At 49.0% G+C, this 23888-nt stretch overlaps 1 protein-coding gene across 1 annotated transcript in view; it reads left to right on the top strand.

Annotated features, from left to right (window-relative positions):
- Positions 1-23888, top strand: part of LOC124018174 (protein diaphanous homolog 3-like) — a 690151-nt gene that overhangs the window by 311282 nt on the left and 354981 nt on the right. Inside the window, 4 exon segments of the mRNA XM_046333436.1 lie at positions 6370-6444; positions 8656-8697; positions 8774-8804; positions 21191-21327. Of these exon segments, the coding sequence (XP_046189392.1) occupies positions 6370-6444; positions 8656-8697; positions 8774-8804; positions 21191-21327 (285 nt within the window).

Genomic DNA, 23888 nt, shown 5'->3' with positions numbered 1-23888 from the left:
GAAAGGGACAGAGCTCACACTGTACCATCACGCCTGAAAGGGACAGAGCTCACACTGTACCATCACGTCTGAAGGGACAGAGCTCACACTGACCATCACGGGACAGAGCTCACACTGCCATACGTCTGAAATCACACTGCCATCACGCCTGATAGGGACAGAGCTCACACTGCCATCACGTCTGAAAGGGACAGAGCTCACACTGTACCATCACGTCCTGAAGGGACAGAGCTCACTGTACTACCATCACGTCTGAAAGGGACAGAGCTCACACTGTACCATCACGTCTGATAGGGACAGAGCTCACACTGTACCATCACGTCTGATAGGGACAGAGCTCACACTGTACCATCACGTGACAGAGCTCACACTGTACCATCACGTCTGATAGGGACAGAGCTCACACTGTACCATCACGTCTGAAAGGGACAGAGCTCACACTGTACCATCACGTCTGATAGGGACAGAGCTCACACTGTACCATCACGTCTGATAGGGACAGAGCTCACACTGTACCATCACGTCTGATAGGGACAGAGCTCACACTGTCACCATCACGTCACTGATAGGGACAGAGCTCACACTGTACCATCACGTCTGATAGGGACAGAGCTCACACTGTACCATCACGTCTGAAAGGGACAGAGCTCACACTGATACCATCACGTCTGAAAGGGACAGAGCTCACACTGTACCATCACGTCTGATAGGGACAGAGCTCAGAGCTCACGTCTGACAGAGCTCACTGTACCATCACGTCTGATAGGGACAGAGCTCACACTGTACCATCACGTCTGATAGGGACAGAGCTCACACTGTCACGTCTGACAGAGCTCATGTACCATCACGTCTGATAGGGACAGAGCTCACACTGTACCATCACGTCTGAAAGGGACAGAGCTCACACTGTACCATCACGTCTGAAAGGGACAGAGCTCACACTGTACCATCACGTCTGAAAGGGACAGAGCTCACACTGTACCATCACGTCTGAAAGGGACAGAGCTCACACTGTACCATCACGTCTGACACTGTACCATCACGTCTGATAGGGACAGAGCTCACACTGTACCATCACGTCTGATAGGGACAGAGCTCACACTGTACCATCACGTCTGATCACAGAGCTCACACTGTACCATCACGGAAAGGGACAGAGCTCACACTGTACCATCACGTCTGATAGGGACAGAGCTCACACTGTACCATCACGTCTGATAGGGAAAGGGACAGAGCTCACACTGTACCATCACGTCTGAAAGGGACAGAGCTCACACTGTCACCAGAGCTCACACTGTACCATCACGTCTGATAGGGACAGAGCTCACACTGTACCATCACAGAGCTCACACGTCTGAAACGGGACAGGGACAGAGCTCACACTGTACCATCACGTCTGAAAGGGACAGAGCCTCAGCTCACACTGTACCATCACGTCTGAAAGGGACAGAGCTGAAAGGGACAGAGCTCACACTGCCCATCACGCCTGAAAGGGACAGAGCTCACACTGTACCATCACGTCTGATAGGGACAGAGCTCACACTGTACCATCACGTCTGAAAGGGACAGAGCTCACACTGTACCATCACGTCTGAAAGGGACAGAGCTCACACTGTACCATCACGTCTGATAGGGACAGAGCTCACACTGTACCATCACGTCTGAAAGGGACAGAGCTCACACTGCCATCACGTCTGATAGGGACAGAGCTCACACTGCCATTACGTCTGAAAGGGACAGAGCTCACACTGTACCATCACGTCTGAAAGGGACAGAGCTCACACTGTACCATCACAGAGCTCTGATACGGGGGACAGAGCTCACACTGTACCATGTACCATCACGTCTGAAAGGGACAGAGCTCACACTGCCATCACGTCTGAAAGGGACAGAGCTCACACTGTACCATCAAAGGGACAGAGCTCACACTGCCATGAAAGGGACAGAGCTCACACTGCCATCACGTCTGAAAGGGACAGAGCTCACACTGTACCATCACGTCTGAAAGGGACAGAGCTCACACTGTACCATCACGTCTGATAGGGACAGAGCTCACACTGTACCATCACGTCTGAAAGGGACAGAGCTCACACTGTACCATCACGTCTGAAAGGGACAGAGCTCACACTGCCATTACGTCTGAAAGGGACAGAGCTCACACTGTACCATCACGTCTGAAAGGGACAGAGCTCACACTGATAGGGACAGAGCTCACACTGTACCATCACGTCTGAAAGGGACAGAGCTCACACTGTACCATCACGTCACCATCACGCCTGAAAGCTCACACTGGAAAGGGACAGAGCTCACACTGTACCATCACGTCTGAAAGGGACAGAGCTCACACTGCCATCACGTCTGATAGGGACAGAGCTCACACTGTACCATCACGTCTGAAAGGGACAGAGCTCACACTGCCATCACATCTGATAGGGACAGAGCTCACACTGCCATCACGCCATCAGAGCTCACACTGTCATGAAAGGGACAGAGCTCACACTGTACCAGAGCTCACTGTACCATCACGATAGGGACAGAGCTCACACTGTACCATCACGTCTGAAGGGACAGGGACAGAGCTCACACTGCCATCACGTCTGAAAGGGACAGAGCTCACACTGCCATCACATCTGATAGGGACAGAGCTCACACTGTACCATCACGTCACAGAGCTGATAGGGACAGAGCTCACACTGTACCGTCACATCTGATAGGGACAGAGCTCGCACTGTGCCGTCACGTCTGAAAGGGACAGAACTCACACTGTACCGTCACATCTGATAGGGACAGAGCTCACACTGCCATTACGTCTGATAGGGACAGAGCTCACACTGCCATCACGTCTGAAAGGGACAGAGCTCACACTGTACCATCAGGTCTGATAGGGACAGAGCTCACACTGTGCCGTCACGTCTGATAGGGACAGAGCTCCACACTGTACCATCACGTCTGATAGGGACAGAGCTCACACTGCTGTCACGTTTGTTGAAGGTCTGAAGCGCCGGGGTAAATCCTCTGTGAGAAGTTGAAAGTGACATGAAAGAAGTATGGATCAGCCTCCTAGCAGGCCGGATCATGTCTGTCTGTACTTCCTGTCTGTCCTCCCCTCAGCTCTGTAACCCTCTGAATCACACATGATATTCCCGCTCAAACAGCCTAAGCTATGTGTAATAAACAACTTTGAGAAATAACAGCTCTGGGAATTAATCTATTTTCTCCTCGATTATAGACGAGGGAATAGCATTATTATTAGACGTGTCGTCCCACGGGGATTGAGGGGCTAAAAGGAGAGAGAGGTTTTTTTGTTGTGTGTTTTTAAATGTGATTTTAACATGTGACTCCGATCAGCGTGTTTTAGGTCCATTCAGTGCTTCGTCTGTCGGTTCCGTCGGGAGGAGTTCTCCCTCCGCCTGTCTGAATGTGCTGACGGTTTTTAATAGGTTATAAAAATACACTCAGGCCAGCCACTCCAGGGACGTTTGGCTTTCATCGCGTTTTTAACATGGCGTCCCAGTTCTCGAGTCTAGTATGGATCCAGCTCTCTGGTCTAGTATGGATCCAGCTCTCTGGTCTAGTATGGATCCAGCTCTCTGGTCTAGTATGGATCCAGCTCTCTGGTCTAGTATGGATCCAGCTCTCTGGTCTAGTATGGATCCAGCTCTCTGGTCTAGTATGGATCCAGCTCTCTGGTCTAGTATGGATCCAGCTCTCTGGTCTAGTATGGATCCAGCTCTCTGGTCTAGTATGGATCCAGCTCTGGTCTGGTCTAGTATGGATCCAGCTCTCTGGTCTAGTATGGATCCAGCTCTCTGGTCTAGTATGGATCCAGCTCTCTGGTCTAGTATGGATCCAGCTCTCTGGTCTAGTATGGATCCAGCTCTCTGGTCTAGTATGGATAGGTAGGTAGGCCGTGTCCCAAATGGAACCTCTCTGTTCTGTGTAGTGCACTCGTTGAGACCAGATACAGTTATCATCTAGACCAGTTGTTCCCAAGCAGGGGGTACTAGGATCCCTGGGGGTACTTGGTCTATCTACACGGGTACTCGGATCTATGGGGGTACTTGGTCTATCTACACGGGTACTAGGATCCCTGGGGTTACTTGGTCTATCCTCAGGGTGTACTAGGATCCCTGGGGGTACTTGGTCTATCTACACGGGTACTAGGATCCCTGGGGGTACTTGGTCTATCTACATGGGGTACTAGGATCCCTGGGGGTACTTGGTCTATCTACACGGGTACTAGGATCCCTGGGGGTACTTGGTCTATCTACACGGGTACTAGGATCCCTGGGGGTACTTGGTCTATCCTCAGGGGGTACTAGGATCCCTGGGGGTACTTGGTCTATCTACACGGGGTACTAGGATCTCTGGGGGTACTTGGTCTATCTACACGGGGTACTAGGATCTCTGGGGGTACTTGGTCTATCCTCAGGGTGTACTAGGATCCCTGGGGGTACTTGGTCTATCTACACGGGGTACTAGGATCCCTGGGGTACTTGGTCTATCTACACGGGTACTAGGATCCCTGGGGGTACTTGGTCTATCTACATGGGTACTAGGATCCTGGGGGTACTTGGTCTATCCTCAGGGGGTACGAGGACCCCTGGTGGTACTTGGTCTATCTACACTGGTACTAGGATCCCTGGGGGGGTACTTGGTCTATCTTCACGGGTACAAGGGTCCCTGGGGGTACTTGGTATATATACAGAGGGTATGAGGACCCCTGGGGGTACTTGGTCTATCTACACTGGTACTAGGATCCCTGGGGGTACTTGGTCTATCTACACGGGTACTAGGATCCCTGGGGGTACTTGGTCTATCCTCTGGGGGTACTTGGTCTATCTACATGGGTACTAGGATCCCTGGGGGTACTTGGTCTATCTACATGGGGTACTAGGATCCCTGGGGGTACTTGGTCTATCCTCAGGGTGTACTAGGATCCCTGGGGGTACTTGGTCTATCTACACAGGGTACTAGGATCTCTGGGGGTACTTGGTCTATCCTCAGGGGGTACTAGGATCCCTGGGGGTACTTGGTCTATCTACACTGGTACTAGGATCCCTGGGGGTACTTGGTCTATCTACACTGGTACTAGGATCCCTGGGGGTACTTGGTCTATCTACACGGGTACTAGGATCCCTGGGGGTACTTGGTCTATCTACACGGGTACTAGGATCCCTGGGGGTACTTGGTCTATCCTCAGGGGGTACTTGAAGACTCATGAGACCGTAGGGTTCCTGGTAAAATCCTCATGTGGGGGAACATCAGGGGTCCTCTGGGGCAGAGCAGAATTCAGTTGGTGGTACAGTAACCTCTGGTCTCCTCTGGGCAGAGCAGAATTCAGTTGGTGGTACAGTAACCTCTGGTCTCCTCTGGGCAGAGCAGAATTCAGTTGGTGGTACAGTAGCCTCTGGTCTCCTCTGGGGCAGAGCAGAATTCAGTTGGTGGTACAGTAGCCTCTGGTCTCCTCTGGGGCAGAGCAGAATTCAGTTGGTGGTACAGTAGCCTCTGGTCTCCTCTGGGGCAGAGCAGAATTCAGTTGGTGGTACAGTAACCTCTGGTCTCCTCAGAGCAGAATTCAGTTGGTGGTACAGTAACCTCTGGTCTCCTCAGAGCAGAATTCAGTTGGTGGTACAGTAACCTCTGGTCTCCTCAGAGCAGAATTCAGTTGGTGGTACAGTAACCTCTGGTCTCCTCAGAGCAGAATTCAGTTGGTGGTACAGTAACCTCTGGTCTCCTCTGGGGCAGAGCAGAATTCAGTTGGTGGTACAGTAACCTCTGGTCTCCTCAGAGCAGAATTCAGTTGGTGGTACAGTAACCTCTGGTCTCCTCAGAGCAGAATTCAGTTGGTGGTACAGTAACCTCTGGTCTCCTCAGAGCAGAATTCAGTTGGTGGTACAGTAACCTCTGGTCTCCTCTGGGGCAGAGCAGAATTCAGTTGGTGGTACAGTAACCTCTGGTCTCCTCAGAGCAGAATTCAGTTGGTGGTACAGTAGCCTCTGGTCTCCTCTGGGGCAGGGCAGAATTCAGTTGGTGGTACAGTAACCTCTGGTCTCAGAGCAGAATTCAGTTGGTGGTACAGTAGCCTCTGGTCTCCTCAGAGCAGAATTAAGTTGGTGGTACAGTAACCTCTGGTCTCTGGGCAGAGCAGAATTCAGTTGGTGGTACAGTAACCTCTGGTCTCCTCAGAGCAGAATTCAGTTGGTGGTACAGTAAACTCTGGTCTCCTCTGGGGCAGAGCAGAATTCAGTTGGTGGTACAGTAGCCTCTGGTCTCATCCATCCAGTGACCAATAGATGAGTTTTAAAACGACCACTTTGGATAATCAGAGGTTTATTTATTTATGAGCTGTTTTTCCTTCTCCCCCAGCTGGGTGCAGAGTTTTGGCCACGAGGGTCTGGGACTGCTGCTAGACATTCTGGAGAAGCTGCTCCACAAGAAACAGTAAGGACACACACACACCGTATGCTCACGCACACACACACACTCACACTCACACTCACACTCACACTCACACTCTTACTCACACTCACACCCGCACACACGTACTCTCTCTCATGCGCCCTCCCTCTCTCTCCCTCCCTCTCTCCTGCGCCCTCCCTCTCTCTCCCTCCCTCTCTCTCCCTCCCTCTCTCTCCCTCCCTCTCTCCTGCGCCCTCCCTCTCTCTCCCTCCGTCTCCCTCCCTCTCTCTCCTGCGCCCCCCTCTCTCTCCCTCCCTCTCTCTCCTGCGCCCTCCATCTCTCCCTCCGTCTCTCCCTCCTCTCCTCTCCCCCTCTCCTCCCTCTCTCCTCCTCTCTCCATCTCTCCCCTCCGTCTCTCCCTCCCTCTCCCCTCCCTCTCTCCCTCCTCCTCCCCTCCCCTCCCTCCCTCTCCCCTCCCTCTCCCTCCCTCTCCCTCCCTCCTCTCTCCCTCCCTCCCTCTCTCCCTCCCTCTCTCCTCCCTCCTCTCTCTCTCCCTCCCTCTCTCGCCCTCCCTCTCTCTCCCTCGCCCTCCCTCTCTCTCCCTCGCCCTCCCTCTCTCTCCCTCGCCCTCCCTCTCTCTCCCTCTCCCTCCCTCTCTCTCCCTCGCCCTCCCTCTCTCTCCCTCGCCCTCCCTCTCTCTCCCTCGCCCTCCCTCTCTCGCCCTCCCCCTCTCTCTCCCTCCCTCTCTCTCCCTCCCTCTCTCTCCCTCCTCTCCCTCCTCTCCTCCCTCCCTCTCCCTCTCTCTCCCTCCCTCTCCCTCTCTCTTCCTCCTCTCCTCTCCTCTCTCTCCCTCCCTCTACCTCTCTCTTCCTCTCTCTTCCTCTACCTCTCTTCCTCCCTCTACCTCTCTCTACCTCTCTTCCTCTCTCTTCCTCTCTCTTCCTCTCTCTTCCTCTCTCTTCCTCTCTCTTCCTCTCTCTACCTCTCATCCTCTCTCTACCTCCCTCTACCTCCCTCTACCTCCCTCTACCTCTCTCTTCCTCTCTTCCTCTCTCTACCTCTCTTCCTCTCTCTACCTCTCTTCCTCTCTCTACCTCTCTTCCTCTCTCTACCTCTCTTCCTCTCTCTACCTCTCTTCCTCCCTCTACCTCTCTCTTCCTCTCTCTTCCTCTCTCTTCCTCTCTCTTCCTCCCTCTACCTCTCTCTACCTCTCTCTACCTCTCTCTACCTCTCTCTACCTCTCTCTCTTCCTCTCTCTTCCTCTCTCTTCCTCTCTCTTCCTCTCTCTTCCTCTCTCTTCCTCTCTCTTCCTCTCTCTTCCTCTCTCTTCCTCTCTCTTCCTCTCTCTTCCTCTCTACCTCTCTCTACCTCTCTTCCTCTCTCTCCCTCCCTCTCTCTCCCTCCCTCTCTCTCCTGCGCCCTCCCTCTCTCTCCCTCTCTCTCCCTCCCTCTCTCTCCTGCGCCCTCCCTCTCTCCCTCGCCCTCCCTCTCTCTCCCTCGCCCTCCCTCTCACTCCTGCGCCCTCCCTCTCACTCCTGCGCCCTCCCTCTCACTCCTGCGCCCTCCCTCTCTCTCCCTCGCCCTCCCTCTCTCTCTCCCTCCCTCTTCCTCCCTCTACATCTCTTCCTCTCTCTTCCTCTCTCTACCTCTCTCTACCTCTCTCTTCCTCTCTCTTCCTCTCTCTTTCTCTCTCTTTCTCTCTCTTTCTCTCTCTACCTCTCTTCCTCTCTACCTCTCTTCCTCTCTCTACCTCTCTTCCTCCCTCTTCCTCCCTCTTCCTCTCTCTTCCTCTCTCTTCCTCTCTCTTCCTCTCTCTTCCTCTCTCTTCCTCTCTCTTCCTCTCTCTTCCTCTCTCTCCTCTCTCTCTTCTCTCTCTCTCTCCTCTCTCTCTCTTCCTCTCTTCCTCTCTTCCTCTCTCTCCTCTCTTCCTCCCTCTTCCTCCCTCTTCCTCTCTCTTCCTCTCTCTTCCTCTCTCTTCCTCTCTCTACCTCTCTCTACCTCTCTCTTCCTCTCTCTTCCTCTCTCTCTCTCTACCTCTTGCTTACCTCTTTCTCTCTACTCTCAATTCAATTCAAGGGGCTTTATTGGCATGGGAAACACGTGTTAACATTGCCAAAGCAAGTGATGACTCTCTCTGTCTGTTGTCTCTGTAGCCAGGATAAACCTGACAAGAAGCTACTCTCTCTGTCTGTTGTCTCTGTAGCCAGGATAAACCTGACAAGAAGCTACTCTCTCTGTCTGTTGTCTCTGTAGCCAGGATAAACCTGACAAGAAGAGCCAGCATAAAGTCATCCAGTCTGTTGTCTCTGAACAACAGGAATAAACCTTCAAGAACAACAAGGTAATGTGCTACTCCTTCATGAACAACAAGGTAATGTATCTAATCCTTCATGAACAACAAGGTAATGTAGCTAATCCTTCATGCACAACAAGGTAATGTATCTAATCCTTCATGAACAACAAGGTAATGTAGCTAATCCTTCATGAACAACAAGGTAATGTATCTAATCCTTCATGAACAACAAGGTAATGTAGCTACTCCTTCATGAACAACAAGGTAATGTATCTAATCCTTCATGAACAACAAGGTAATGTATCTAATCCCCCATGCACAACAAGGTAATGTAGCTAATCCTTCATGAACAACAAGGTAATGTATCTAATCCTTCATGAACAACAAGGTAATGTATCTAATCCCCCATGCACAACAAGGTAATGTAGCTAATCCTTCATGAACAACAAGGTAATGTAGCTAATCCTTCATGAACAATAAGGTAATGTAGATAAATCATTCATTAACAAGGTAATTTAGCTACTCCTTCATGCACAACAAGGTAATGTAGCTACTCCTTCATGAACAACAAGGTAATTTAGCTACTCCTTCATGCACAACAAGGTAATGTAGCTACTCCTTCATGAACAACAAGGTAATTTAGCTACTCCTTCATGCACAACAAGGTAATGTAGCTACTCCTTCATGAACAACAAGGTAATGTAGCTACTCCTTCATGAACAACAATGTAATGTCTGGGAGAGGAGGAATGTGTCTCACTGCTGAATTGGTTCTGGTACTTCCTGTCCCTTCTTGGAGAGGAGGAATGTGTCCCTCTGCTGAATTGGTTCTGGTACTTTCTGTCCCTTCTGGGAGAAGAAAACACATTTCTAGGTAAATGTTAGCACGTTTATTGAACATGAAAGACAGGAAGTGTTTTTACGTAAAGTATTCACACCCCTGAGTCGATACGTTGTGGAAACACATTCGGCAGCGATTTTGCCTCTTTCTGGGTCCAAGTCTTTGAGATGTTTTCACACCTGGTCATCAATGCAACGCGTTCTTCCAGCTCTGTCAAATGGGCGGTTGTTCGTTGCTAGGCAACCGCGTTCAGGTTTGGCCACAGATTTTCAAGTAGATTCACAGTGGGTTCAGAAAGTATTCAGACCCCTTGACGTTTTTCCCCCACATTTTGTTACGTTACAGCCTTATTCTAAAATTGATTAAATATATTTTTTCCCCCTCATCAATCTACACACAATTCCTCATAATGAATGTAAATATAGGTCGTTGCTAATTTATTAAGAATTTAAAACAAAATATCACATTGACATAAGTATTCAGACCCTTTACATTCAGAGACCGAAGCCACTCCTGCGTTGTCTTGGATGTGTGCTTCGGGTCGTTGTCCTGTTGGAAGGTGACCCTTCACCCCAGTCTGAGGTCCTGAGCGCTCTGGAGCAGGTTTTCATTAAGGATCTCTCTGTTCTTTGCTCCTTTCATCTTTACCTTCATCCTGACTAGTCTCCCAGTCCCCCACGGCATGATGCTTCCACCACCATGCTTCACCGTAGGGATGTTGCCAGGTTTCCTTCATCCTGACTAGTCTCCCAGTCCCCCACAGCATGATGCTGCCACCACCATGCTTCACCTTAGGGATGTTGCCAGGTTTCCTTCATCCTGACTAGTCTCCCAGTCCCCACGGCATGATGCTTCCACCACCATGCTTCACCGTAGGGATGTTGCCAGGTTTCCTTCATCCTGACTAGTCTCCCAGTCCCCCACGGCATGATGCTTCCACCACCATGCTTCACCGTAGGGATGTTGCCAGGTTTCCTTCATCCTGACTAGTCTCCCAGTCCCCCACAGCATGATGCTGCCACCACCATGCTTCACCTTAGGGATGTTGCCAGGTTTCCTTCATCCTGACTAGTCTCCCAGTCCCCCACGGCATGATGCTTCCACCACCATGCTTCACCGTAGGGATGTTGCCAGGTTTCCTTCATCCTGACTAGTCTCCCAGTCCCCACGGCATGATGCTTCCACCACCATGCTTCACCGTAGGGATGTTGCCAGGTTTCCTTCATCCTGACTAGTCTCCCAGTCCCCCACAGCATGATGCTGCCACCACCATGCTTCACCTTAGGGATGTTGCCAGGTTTCCTTCATCCTGACTAGTCTCCCAGTCCCACACAGCATGATGCTGCCACCACCATGCTTCACCGTAGGGATGTTGCCAGGTTTCCTTCATCCTGACTAGTCTCCCAGTCCCCCACAGCATGATGCTGCCACCACCATGCTTCACCGTAGGGATGTTGCCAGGGTTCCTTCATCCTGATTAGTCTCCCAGTCCCCCACAGCATGATGCTGCCACCACCATGCTTCACGACAAAAGGTCAACCTGGACGAGAGTCATGGCGACAAAAGGTCAATCTGGACGAGAGTCATGGCGACAAAAGGTCAACCTGGACGAGAGTCATGACGACAAAAGGTCAACCTGGACGAGAGTCATGACGACCAAGACTTCGACCTGGACGAGAGTCATGACGACCAAGACGTCGACCTGGACGAGAGTCACGACGACCAAGACGTCGACCTGGACGAGAGTCACGACGACCAAGACGTCGACCTGGACGAGAGTCACGACGACCAAGACGTCGACCTGGACGAGAGTCACGACGACCAAGACGTCGACCTGGACGAGAGTCACGACGACCAAGACGTCGACCTGGACGAGAGTCACGACGACCAAGACGTCGACCTGGACGAGAGTCACGACGACCAAGACGTCGACCTGGACGAGAGTCACGACGACCAAGACGTCAACCTGGACGAGAGTCACGACGACCAAGACGTCGACCTGGACGAGAGTCACGACGACCAAGAAGTCGACCTGGACGAGAGTCACGACGTCGACCTGGACGAGAGTCACAACGACAAAGAAGTCGACCTGGACGAGAGTCACGACGACCAAGACGTCGACCTGGACGAGAGTCACGACGACCAAGACGTCGACCTGGACGAGAGTCACGACGACCAAGACGTCGACCTGGACGAGAGTCACGACGACCAAGACGTCGACCTGGACGAGAGTCACGACGACCAAGACGTCAACCTGGACGAGAGTCACGACGACCAAGACGTCGACCTGGACGAGAGTCACGACGACCAAGAAGTCGACCTGGACGAGAGTCACGACGTCGACCTGGACGAGAGTCACAACGACAAAGAAGTCGACCTGGACGAGAGTCACGACGTCGACCTGGACGAGAGTCGCGACGTCAACCTGGACGAGAGTCGCGACGTCGAGCTGGACGTGAGTCGCGACGTCGACCTGGACGAGGGTCGCGGCGTCGACCTGGGCGAGGGTCACGGCGTCGACCTGGGCGAGGGTCACGGCGTCGACCTGGGCGAGGGTCACGGCGTCGACCTGGGCGAGGGTCACGGCGTCGACCTGGGCGAGGGTCACGACGTCGACCTGGGCGAGGGTCACGACGTCGACCTGGACGAGGGTCACGACGTCGACCTGGACGAGGGTCACGGCGTCGACCTGGACGAGGGTCACGGCGTCGACCTGGACGAGGGTCACGGCGTCGACCTGGACGAGGGTCACGGCGTCGACCTGGGCGAGGGTCACGGCGTCGACCTGGGCGAGGGTCACGGCGTCGACCTGGGCGAGGGTCACGGCGTCGACCTGGGCGAGGGTCACGGCGTCGACCTGGGCGAGGGTCACGGCGTCGACCTGGGCGAGGGTCACGGCGTCGACCTGGGCGAGGGTCACGGCGTCGACCTGGGCGAGAGTCACGACGACAAATGACAACCTGTGTATTTTATTCCTCTTGTTTTACTATTTGAATTGTATTTTATATATTTTTAACTCTATCATTGGAAAGTATTTCGCGGTAAAGTCTAAACCCGTCGTCTTTTAGCGCATGTGACAGATGAAACTGGATTTGATTTGTTTTATTGGAAACGTGTGGAGCCTGAATGTCTTGACTTTAAATGATCATAAATGCCGTTTTGGGATGCAGCCCGACCTCAGCCTCTCGGGGAGGAGGTGTCGTTGTGTGGAGCTGAGCCCCAGTGGAGCTCGTCTGGCACACCACTCCTCCTCCTCTCGTTGTAAGGTCTTGTGTAATCCTGTTGCCACAACAGGTGCCAAGCGCCTCTTTTACCCATCGGCACTGACTCACAGACCTTGCCCTCGCCTCCTGCTGCATCTTGGGATACGTCTCGCCCACAGCGCCTGCGGAGGCTGCCAGACAGGTGTTCCAAACCAGCTGTCGGTGCCTTTCCCCCTCCCTTCCTCCTCCGCTCCCTCTTCCTCCCTCCCTCTTCCTCCTTCCCTCTCTTCCTCCTCCCCTCCTTCCCTCTTTGCCTCCCTCTTCCTCCTTCCCTCTTTGCCTCCCTCTTCCTCCTTCCCTCTTTGCCTCCCTCTTCCTCCTTCCCTCTTTGCCTCCCTCTTCCTCCTTCCCTCCCTCTCTTCCTCCTTCCCTCTTTGCCTCCCTCTTCCTCCTTCCCTCCCTCTCTCCCTCCCTCCCCTCTTCCTCCTCCTTCCCTCCCTCTCTTCCTCCTTCCCTCCCTCCCTCCTTCGCTTCCTCCTTCCCTCCCTCTTCCTCCCTCCCTCCTTCGCTTCCTCCTTCCCTCCCTCTTCCTCCTTCCCTCCTTCGCTTCCTCCCTCCCTCCCTCTCCCCCCTCCCCTCTTCCTCCCTCCTTCCCCTCTTCCTCCTCCCCTCCTCCTGCTTCCCCCCCCTCCTTCCCTCAGTCTCTTTCTCTTCTCCTCTTGTAGTTAGCGTTATAATTCAGTTGATTAACTACATCAGTCTGACTCCAGTATTATGTGAGGTAATGCTGTAGCCCATAAACAGATACTGATGAATGTAGCTTGAGAGTCTACGCGTCAAAACACTCGGGAATTCTCTCAAATTACATCGGAGAGGCGGCTTATAATAGAAAAAAATAACATTAAATTCTCTGGCTACAGTTCTGGTTGAACGTTCCTGCGATCAGCATGCCAATTGCACACATGCCCTCAGCTTGAGACGTCTGTGGCATTGGGTTATGTGATGAAACGGCCCATTTTACAGTGGCTTTTTATTACCCCCAGCACGAGGTGCACCTGTGTAATGACCATTCTGTTTAGTCAGTTTCTTGACATGTCAGGTGGATGGATTATCTTGGCGAAGGAGAAATGCTCACTAACAGGAATGCCAACAGAAATCGGACATTTTCAGTCTTTTTGTGCATGTGGAACATTTCTGGGATATTTTATTTCAGCTCGTGAAACATGAGACTGACTCTTTACATGTTGCGTTTATATTTTTGTTCGGTGCTTAAAAAAAAAAAGCCATTTTGAATCAACAGGCCGGGCTGGCGTCAGCAGCTGGCCAGACGCGAGTAGCACACACGCGCTCACACACACACGCGCTCACACACACATGCGCTCACACACACGCGCTCACACTCACTCACTCACTCACTCACTCACTCACTCACTCACTCACTCACTCACTCACTCACTCACTCACTCACTCACTCACAGACACTCACTCACTCACACAGACACTCACTCACTCACTCACTCACTCACTCACTCACTCACTCACTCACTCACTCACTCACTCACTCACTCACTCACACACTTCACTCACTCACTCACTCACTCACTCACCACTCACTCACTCACTCCTCACTCACCACTCACTGCTCACTCACTCACTCACTCACACAGACACTCACTCACACAGACACTCACTCACACAGACACGCAGCCTCACTCAGACTGACACACTCACTCTAACTGTGAAGTGCAGGGAACGCATACATATTCAATATGTTGACCACTCACTGTTGAGGAATAACATGACTCACGATACAATATACACAAGACTGTTACAAAATCAGTTACACACACACACACACACACACACACACACACACACACACACACACACACACACACACACACACACACACACACACACACACACACACACACACACACACACACACACACACACACACACACACACACACACACACACAATAACAAAAGGTGTTGTTTATTCTGTTCCGTTTCTCTGTCTTAATGATGTCTTCACAGACAGCTTCTGTGGTTGTGTTGGGATGTTATAACCAGTCTGACTGTTCTCCAGGCTATGAGACCTCATCAGGAGAAAGAAACAGAGGTTCTCGTGTTGTCTGACTGTTCTCCAGGCTATGAGACCTCATCAGGAGAGAGAAACAGAGGTTCTCGTGTTGTTACCCTGTTCTCCAGGCTATGAGACCTCATCAGGAGAGAGAAACAGAGGTTCTCGTGTTGTCTGACTATTCTCCAGGCTATGAGACCTCATCAGGAGAGAGAAACAGTCATTCTCGTGTTGTCTGACTGTTCTCCAGGCTATGAGACCTCATCAGGAGAGAGAAACAGAGGTTCTCGTGTTGTCTGACTGTTCTCCAGGCTATGAGACCTCATCAGGAGAGAGAAACAGTCATTCTCGTGTTGTCTGACTATTCTCCAGGCTATGAGACCTCATCAGGAGAGAGAAACAGTCGTTTTTGTGTTGTCTGACTGTTCTCCAGGCTATGAGACCTCATCAGGAGAGAGAAACAGAGGTTCTCGTGTTGTCTGACTGTTCTCCAGGCTATGAGACCTCATCAGGAGAGAGAAACAGTTGTTTTCGTGTTGTCTGACTGTTCTCCAGGCTATGAGACCTCATCAGGAGAGAGAAACAGAGGTTCTCGTGTTGTCTGACTGTTCTCCAGGCTATGAGACCTCATCAGGAGAGAGAAACAGAGGTTCTCGTGTTGTCTGACTGTTCTCCAGGCTATGAGACCTCATCAGGAGAGAGAAACAGTTGTTTTCGTGTTGTCTGACTGTTCTCCAGGCTATGAGACCTCATCAGGAGAGAGAAACAGAGGTTCTCGTGTTGTCTGACTGTTCTCCAGGCTATGAGACCTCATCAGGAGAGAGAAACAGAGGTTCTCGTGTTGTTACCCTGTTCTCCAGGCTATGAGACCTCATGTTCAGTCCAGGCTGTTGTCTGACTGTTCTCCAGGCTATGAGACCTCATCAGGAGAGAGAAACAGAGGTTCTCGTGTTGTCTGACTGTTCTCCAGGCTATGAGACCTCATCAGGAGAGAGAAACAGAGGTTCTCGTGTTGTTACCCTGTTCTCCAGGCTATGAGACCTCATCAGGAGAGAGAAACAGTCGTTTTCGTGTTGTCTGACTGTTCTCCAGGCTATGAGACCTCATCAGGAGAGAGAAACAGAGGTTCTCTTGTTGTCTAACTGTTCTCCCTGAACACCATGTGTAATATCATTGGGGGGCCTGTTTTGCCTTTTTACCCAGATACCGCTGGGAAATAATTAACTTTTTTCTCGGAAACCGTTTCGAGTTGGGTTGTTTTCTCTGTGAAATACCTTTAATGCCCCGTACAGTAGACCTGTGTGGGTGGGCGATGTCTTTACATTCCAGTTTTAATGATGGCTGTGTTATCTGCTGTGTTAAACCATGTGTTTTAATGATGGCTGTGTTAAACCATGTGTTTTAATGATGGCTGTGTTAAACCATGTGTTTTAATGATGGCTGTGGTATCTGCTGTGTTTTAATGATGGCTGTGTTATCTGCTGTGTTAAACCATGTGTTTTAATGATGGCTGTGTTATCAGCTGTGTTAAACCATGTGTTTTAATGATGGCTGTGGTATCTGCTGTGTTAAACCATGTGTTTTAATGATGGCTGTGGTATCTGCTGTGTTAAACCATGTGTTTTAATGATGGCTGTGTTATCAGCTGTGTTAAACCATGTGTTTTAATGATGGCTGTGTTAAACCATGTGTTTTAATGATGGCTGTGTTATCTGCTGTGTTAAACCATGTGTTTTAATGATGGCTGTGTTAAACCATGTGTTTTAATGATGGCTGTGTTATCTGCTGTGTTAAACCATGTGTTTTAATGATGGCTGTGTTAAACCATGTGTTTTAATGATGGCTGTGTTATCAGCTGTGTTAAACCATGTGTTTTAATGATGGCTGTGTTATCTGCTGTGTTAAACCATGTGTTTTAATGATGGCTGTGTTATCTGCTGTGTTAAACCATGTGTTTTAATGATGGCTGTGTTAAACCATGTGTTTTAATGATGGCTGTGTTATCAGCTGTGTTAAACCATGTGTTTTAATGATGGCTGTGTTATCTGCTGTGTTAAACCATGTGTTTTAATGATGGCTGTGTTATCTGCTGTGTTAAACCATGTGTTTTAATGATGGCTGTGTTAAACCATGTGTTATAATGATGGCTGTGTTAAACCATGTGTTTTAATGATGGCTGTGTTAAACCATGTGTTATAATGATGGCTGTGTTAAACCATGTGTTTTAATGATGGCTGTGTTATCAGCTGTGTTAAACCATGTGTTATAATGATGGCTGTGTTAAACCATGTGTTTTAATGATGGCTGTGTTATCAGCTGTGTTAAACCATGTGTTTTAATGATGGCTGTGTTAAACCATGTGTTTTAATGATGGCTGTGTTAAACCATGTGTTTTAATGATGGCTGTGTTATCTGCTGTGTTAAACCATGTGTTTTAATGATGGCTGTGTTATCTGCTGTGTTAAACCATGTGTTTTACTGATGGCTGTGTTAAACCATGTGTTTTAATGATGGCTGTGTTAAACCATGTGTTATAATGATGGCTGTGTTAAACCATGTGTTTTAATGATGGCTGTGTTATCAGCTGTGTTAAACCATGTGTTTTAATGATGGCTGTGTTAAACCATGTGTTTTAATGATGGCTGTGTTATCTGCTGTGTTAAACCATGTGTTTTAATGATGGCTGTGTTATCTGCTGTGTTAAACCATGTGTTTTAATGATGGCTGTGTTAAACCATGTGTTTTAATGATGGCTGTGTTATCTGCTGTGTTAAACCATGTGTTTTAATGATGGCTGTGTTATCTGCTGTGTTAAACCATGTGTTTTAATGATGGCTGTGTTAAACCATGTGTTTTAATGATGGCTGTGTTATCAGCTGTGTTAAACCATGTGTTTTAATGATGGCTGTGGTATCTGCTGTGTTAAACCATGTGTTTTAATGATGGCTGTGTTAAACCATGTGTTTTAATGATGGCTGTGTTATCTGCTGTGTTAAACCATGTGTTTTAATGATGGCTGTGTTATCAGCTGTGTTTTAATGATGGCTGTGTTATCTGCTGTGTTATCTAACATGTTGTCTGGTTCTAGTATGGTTTGGAGGGTCTATCTAACATGTGATCTGTCGTCTGGTTCTAGTATGGTTTGGAGAGTCTGTCTAACATGTCGTCTGGTTCTAGTATGGTTCTAGTATGGTTTGGAGAGTCTATCTAACATGTGATCTGTCGTCTGGTTCTAGTATGGTTTGGAGAGTCTGTCTAACATGTGATCTGTCGTCTGGTTCTAGTATGGTTTGGAGGGTCTATCTAACATGTGATCTGTCGTCTGGTTCTAGTATGGTTTGGAGGGTCTGTCTAACATGTCGTCTGGTTCTAGTATGGTTCTAGTATGGTTTGGAGAGTCTGTCTAACATGTGATCTGTCGTCTGGTTCTAGTATGGTTTGGAGAGTCTGTCTAACATGTGATCTGTCATCTGGTTCTAGTATGGTTCTAGTATGGTTTGGAGAGTCTGTCTAACATGTGATCTGTCGTCTGGTTCTAGTATGGTTTGGAGAGTCTGTCTAACATGTGATCTGTCATCTGGTTCTAGTATGGTTCTAGTATGGTTTGGAGCGTCTATCTAACATGTGATCTGTCGTCTGGTTCTAGTATGGTTTGGAGAGTCTGTCTAACATGTGATCTGTCGTCTGGTTCTAGTATGGTTTGGAGAGTCTGTCTAACATGTTGTCTGGTTCTAGTATGGTTCTAGTATGGTTTGGAGAGTCTATCTAACATGTTGTCTGGTTCTAGTATGGTTCTAGTATGGTTCTAGAATGGTTTGGAGAGTCTATCTAACATGTTGTATGGTTCTAGTATGGTTTGGAGCGTCTGTCTAACATGTCTGTCTGGTTCTAGTATGGTTCTAGTATGGTTTGGAGCGTCTATCTAACATGTGATCTGTCGTCTGGTTCTAGTATGGTTTGGAGAGTCTGTCTAACATGTTGTCTGGTTCTAGTATGGTTCTAGTATGGTTCTAGTATGGTTTGGAGAGTCTATCTAACATGTTGTATGGTTCTAGTATGGTGTGGAGCGTCTGTCTAACATGTGATCTGTCGTCTGGTTCTAGTATGGTTCTAGTATGGTTTGGAGCGTCTATCTAACATGTGATCTGTCGTCTGGTTCTAGTATGGTTTGGAGAGTCTATCTAACATGTGATCTGTCGTCTGGTTCTAGTATGGTTTGGAGAGTCTGTCTAACATGTGATCTGTCGTCTGGTTCTAGTATGGTTTGGAGAGTCTATCTAACATGTTGTCTGGTTCTAGTATGGTTCTAGTATGGTTCTAGTATGGTTTGGAGAGTCTATCTAACATGTTGTATGGTTCTAGTATGGTGTGGAGCGTCTGTCTAACATGTGATCTGTCGTCTGGTTCTAGTATGGTTCTAGTATGGTTTGGAGCGTCTATCTAACATGTAGTCTGGTTCTAGTATGGTTTGGAGAGTCTATCTAACATGTTGTCTGGTTCTAGTATGGTTCTAGTATGGTTTGGAGAGTCTATCTAACATGTTGTCTGGTTCTAGTATGGTTCTAGTATGGTTTGGAGAGTCTATCTAACATGTTGTCTGGTTCTAGTATGGTTCTAGTATGGTTCTAGTATGGTTCTAGTATGGTTTGGAGAGTCTATCTAACATGTTGTCTGGTTCTAGTATGGTTTGGAGAGTCTATCTAACATGTTGTCTGGTTCTAGTATGGTTCTAGTATGGTTTGGAGAGTCTATCTAACATGTTGTCTGGTTCTAGTATGGTTCTAGTATGGTTTGGAGAGTCTGTCTAACATGTTGTCTGGTTCTAGTATGGTTCTAGTATGGTTTGGAGAGTCTATCTAACATGTTGTCTGGTTCTAGTATGGTTCTAGTATGGTTTGGAGAGTCTATCTAACATGTTGTCTGGTTCTAGTATGGTTCTAGTATGGTTTGGAGAGTCTGTCTAACATGTTGTCTGGTTCTAGTATGGTTCTAGTATGGTTTGGAGAGTCTGTCTAACATGTTGTCTGGTTCTAGTATGGTTCTAGTATGGTTTGGAGAGTCTATCTAACATGTTGTCTGGTTCTAGTATGGTTCTAGTATGGTTTGGAGCGTCTATCTAACATGTTGTCTGGTTCTAGTATGGTTCTAGTATGGTTTGGAGAGTATCTAACATGTTGTCTGGTTCTAGTATGGTTCTAGTATGGGTTGGAGCGTCTGTCTAACATGTTGTCTGGTTCTAGTATGGTTTGGAGAGTCTGTCTAACATGTTGTCTGGTTCTAGTATGGTTCTAGTATGGTTTGGAGCGTCTGTCTAACATGTTGTCTGGTTCTAGTATGGTTCTAGTATGGTTTGGAGAGTATCTAACATGTTGTCTGGTTCTAGTATGGTTCTAGTATGGGTTGGAGCGTCTGTCTAACATGTTGTCTGGTTCTAGTATGGTTTGGAGAGTCTGTCTAACATGTTGTCTGGTTCTAGTATGGGTTGGAGAGTCTGTCTAACATGTTGTCTGGTTCTAGTATGGTTTGGAGAGTCTGTCTAACATGTTGTCTGGTTCTAGTATGGTTCTAGTATGGTTTGGAGAGTCTATCTAACATGTTGTCTGGTTCTAGTATGGTTCTAGTATGGGTTGGAGAGTCTGTCTAACATGTTGTCTGGTTCTAGTATGGTTCTAGTATGGTTTGGAGAGTATCTAACATGTTGTCTGGTTCTAGTATGGTTCTAGTATGGTTTGGAGCGTCTATCTAACATGTGATCTGTCGTCTGGTTCTAGTATGGCTTGGAGAGTCTGTCTAACATGTGATCTGTCGTCTGGTTCTAGTATGGTGTGGAGCGTCTGTCTAACATGTGATCTGTTGTCTGGTTCTAGTATGGTTCTAGTATGGGTTGGAGAGTCTGTCTAACATGTGATCTGTCGTCTGGTTCTAGTATGGTTTGGAGCGTCTGTCTAACATGTTGTCTGGTTCTAGTATGGGTTGGAGAGTCTGTCTAACATGTGATCTGTTGTCTGGTTCTAGTATGGTTCTAGTATGGTTTGGAGAGTCTGTCTAACATGTTGTCTGGTTCTAGTATGGTTCTAGTATGGTTTGGAGAGTCTGTCTAACATGTTGTCTGGTTCTAGTATGGGTTGGAGGGTCTGTCTAACATGTGATCTGTCGTCTGGTTCTAGTATGGTTCTAGTATGGTTTGGAGGGTCTGTCTAACATGTTGTCTGGTTCTAGTATGGGTTGGAGGGTCTGTCTAACATGTGATCTGTCGTCTGGTTCTAGTATGGTTCTAGTATGGTTTGGAGGGTCTGTCTAACATGTTGTCTGGTTCTAGTATGGGTTGGAGGGTCTGTCTAACATGTGATCTGTCGTCTGGTTCTAGTATGGGTTGGAGCGTATCCTGTCAGAGGAGAAGTGTCTGACCCTGTTGGCCCGAGCCATCGACCCCACCCAGCCCGCCATGATGACCGACGTGGTCAAGCTGCTGTCAGCCATCTGCATTGTGGGCGAGGAGAACACGTAGGTCCCCATCCCTGCTTCACTCTGCCCTCAACATGACTTCCTCTGTTCTCCTTCACTCTGCCCTCAACATGACTTCCTCTGTTCTCCTTCACTCTGCCCTCAACATGACTTCCTCTGTTCTCCTTCACTCTGCCCTCAACATGACTTCCTCTAGCTGGCCTCTGTTCTCCTTCACTCTGCCCTCAACATGACTTCCTCTGTTCTCCTTCACTCTGCCCTCAACATGACTTCCTCTGTTCTCCTTCACTCTGCCCTCAACATGACTTCCTCTGTTCTCCTTCACTCTGCCCTCAACCTGACTTCCTCTGTTCTCCTTCACTCTGCCCTCAACATGACTTCCTCTGTTCTCCTTCACTCTGCCCTCAACCTGACTTCCTCTGTTCTCCTTCACTCTGCCCTCAACATGACTTCCTCTGTTCTCCTTCACTCTGCCCTCAACATGACTTCCTCTGTTCTCCTTCACTCTGCCCTCAACATGACTTCCTCTAGATGTCCTCTGTTCTCCTTCACCTGTCCTCCATCACCCATGTTATCTATCCTCTGTTCTCCTTCACCTGTCCTCCATCACCCATGTTATCTATCCCCAGTTTTCCTCTACCTGTCCTCCATCACCCATGTTATCTGTCCCCTGTTCTCCTCCATCACCCATGTTATCTATCCTCTGTTCTCCTCCATCACCCATGTTATCTAACCTCTGTTCTCCTTCACCTGTCCTCCATCACCCATGTTATCTATCCTCTGTTCTCCTTCACCTGTCCTCCATCACCCATGTTATCTATCCCCAGTTTTCCTCTACCTGTCCTCCATCACCCATGTTATCTGTCCCCTGTTCTCCTCCATCACCCATGTTATCTATCCTCTGTTCTCCTCCATCACCCATGTTATCTAACCTCTGTTCTCCTTCACCTGTCCTCCATCACCCATGTTATCTATCCTCTGTTCTCCTCCATCACCCATGTTATCTGTCCTCTGTTCTCCTCCATCACCCATGTTATCTGTCCTCTGTTCTCCTCCATCACCCATGTTATCTGTCCTCTGTTCTCCTCCATCACCCATGTTATCTGTCCTCTGTTCTCCTCCATCACCCATGTTATCTATCCCCTGTTCTCCTCCACCTGTCCTCCATCACCCATGTTATCTATCCCCTGTTCTCCACCATCACCCATGTTATCTATCCCCTGTTCTCCTCCATCACCCATGTTATATGTCCTCTGTTCTCCTTCACCTGTCCTCCATCACCCATGTTCTCCATCTCTCTCCTCTCTCCTGCTCATCTTCCTCTACCTGATGTACACGTGGTGGAGAACAAGCTAAATGGTAGAACTCATCCACAGCATCTGAGCAGCGAGTCCATGATCATTGACCTGTTTAAAGTCTGACTACAGTACAGTTGAACAGGGACGAGGCTGAGGGTCAGTTGGCAGAGACCTAGAGTCATAGACAGAAAGACAGTTGGCAGAGACCTAGAGTCATAGACAGAAAGACAGTTGGCAGAGACCTAGAGTCATAGACAGAAAGACAGTTGGCAGAGACCTGGAGTCATAGACAGTTGGCAGAGAGCTAGAGTCATAGACAGAAAGACAGTTGGCAGAGACCTGGAGTCATAGACAGAAAGACAGTTGGCAGAGACCTAGAGTCATAGACAGTTGGCAGAGACCTAGAGTCATAGACAGTTGGCAGAGACCTAGAGTCATAGACAGTTGGCAGAGACCTAGAGTCATAGACAGTTGGCAGAGACCTAGAGTCATAGACAGTTGGCAGAGACCTAGAGTCATAGACAGTTGGCAGAGACCTAGAGTCATAGACAGTTGGCAGAGACCTAGAGTCATAGACAGTTGGCAGAGACCTAGAGTCATAGACAGTTGGCAGAGACCTAGAGTCATAGACAGTTGGCAGAGACCTAGAGTCATAGACAGTTGGCAGAGACCTAGAGTCATAGACAGAAAGACAGTTGGCAGAGACCTAGAGTCATAGACAGTTGGCAGAGACCTAGAGTCATAGACAGTTGGCAGAGACCTAGAGTCATAGACAGTTGGCAGAGACCTAGAGTCATAGACAGAAAGACAGTTGGCAGAGACCTAGAGTCATAGACAGAAAGACAGTTGGCAGAGACCTAGAGTCATAGACAGTTGGCAGAGACCTAGAGTCATAGACAGAAAGACAGTTGGCAGAGACCTAGAGTCATAGACAGAAAGACAGTTGGCAGAGACCTAGAGTCATAGACAGAAAGACAGTTGGCAGAGACCTAGAGTCATAGACAGAAAGACAGTTGGCAGAGACCTAGAGTCATAGACAGAAAGACAGTTGGCAGAGACCTAGAGTCATAGACAGAAAGACAGTTGGCAGAGACCTAGAGTCATAGACAGTTGGCAGAGACCTAGAGTCATAGACAGTTGGCAGAGACCTAGAGTCATAGACAGTTGGCAGAGACCTAGAGTCATAGACAGTTGGCAGAGACCTAGAGTCATAGACAGAAAGACAGTAGGCAGAGACCTAGAGTCATAGACAGAAAGACAGTTGGCAGAGACCTGGAGTCATAGACAGAAAGACAGTTGGCA

The sequence above is a fragment of the Oncorhynchus gorbuscha genome, unplaced genomic scaffold, assembly GCF_021184085.1.
Source record: "Oncorhynchus gorbuscha isolate QuinsamMale2020 ecotype Even-year unplaced genomic scaffold, OgorEven_v1.0 Un_scaffold_419, whole genome shotgun sequence".
In the NCBI taxonomy this organism is placed as follows: domain Eukaryota; kingdom Metazoa; phylum Chordata; class Actinopteri; order Salmoniformes; family Salmonidae; genus Oncorhynchus; species Oncorhynchus gorbuscha.
The sequence above is the reverse complement of the archived record's forward strand: the minus strand, read 5'-3'. Positions and strand labels throughout refer to the sequence as shown.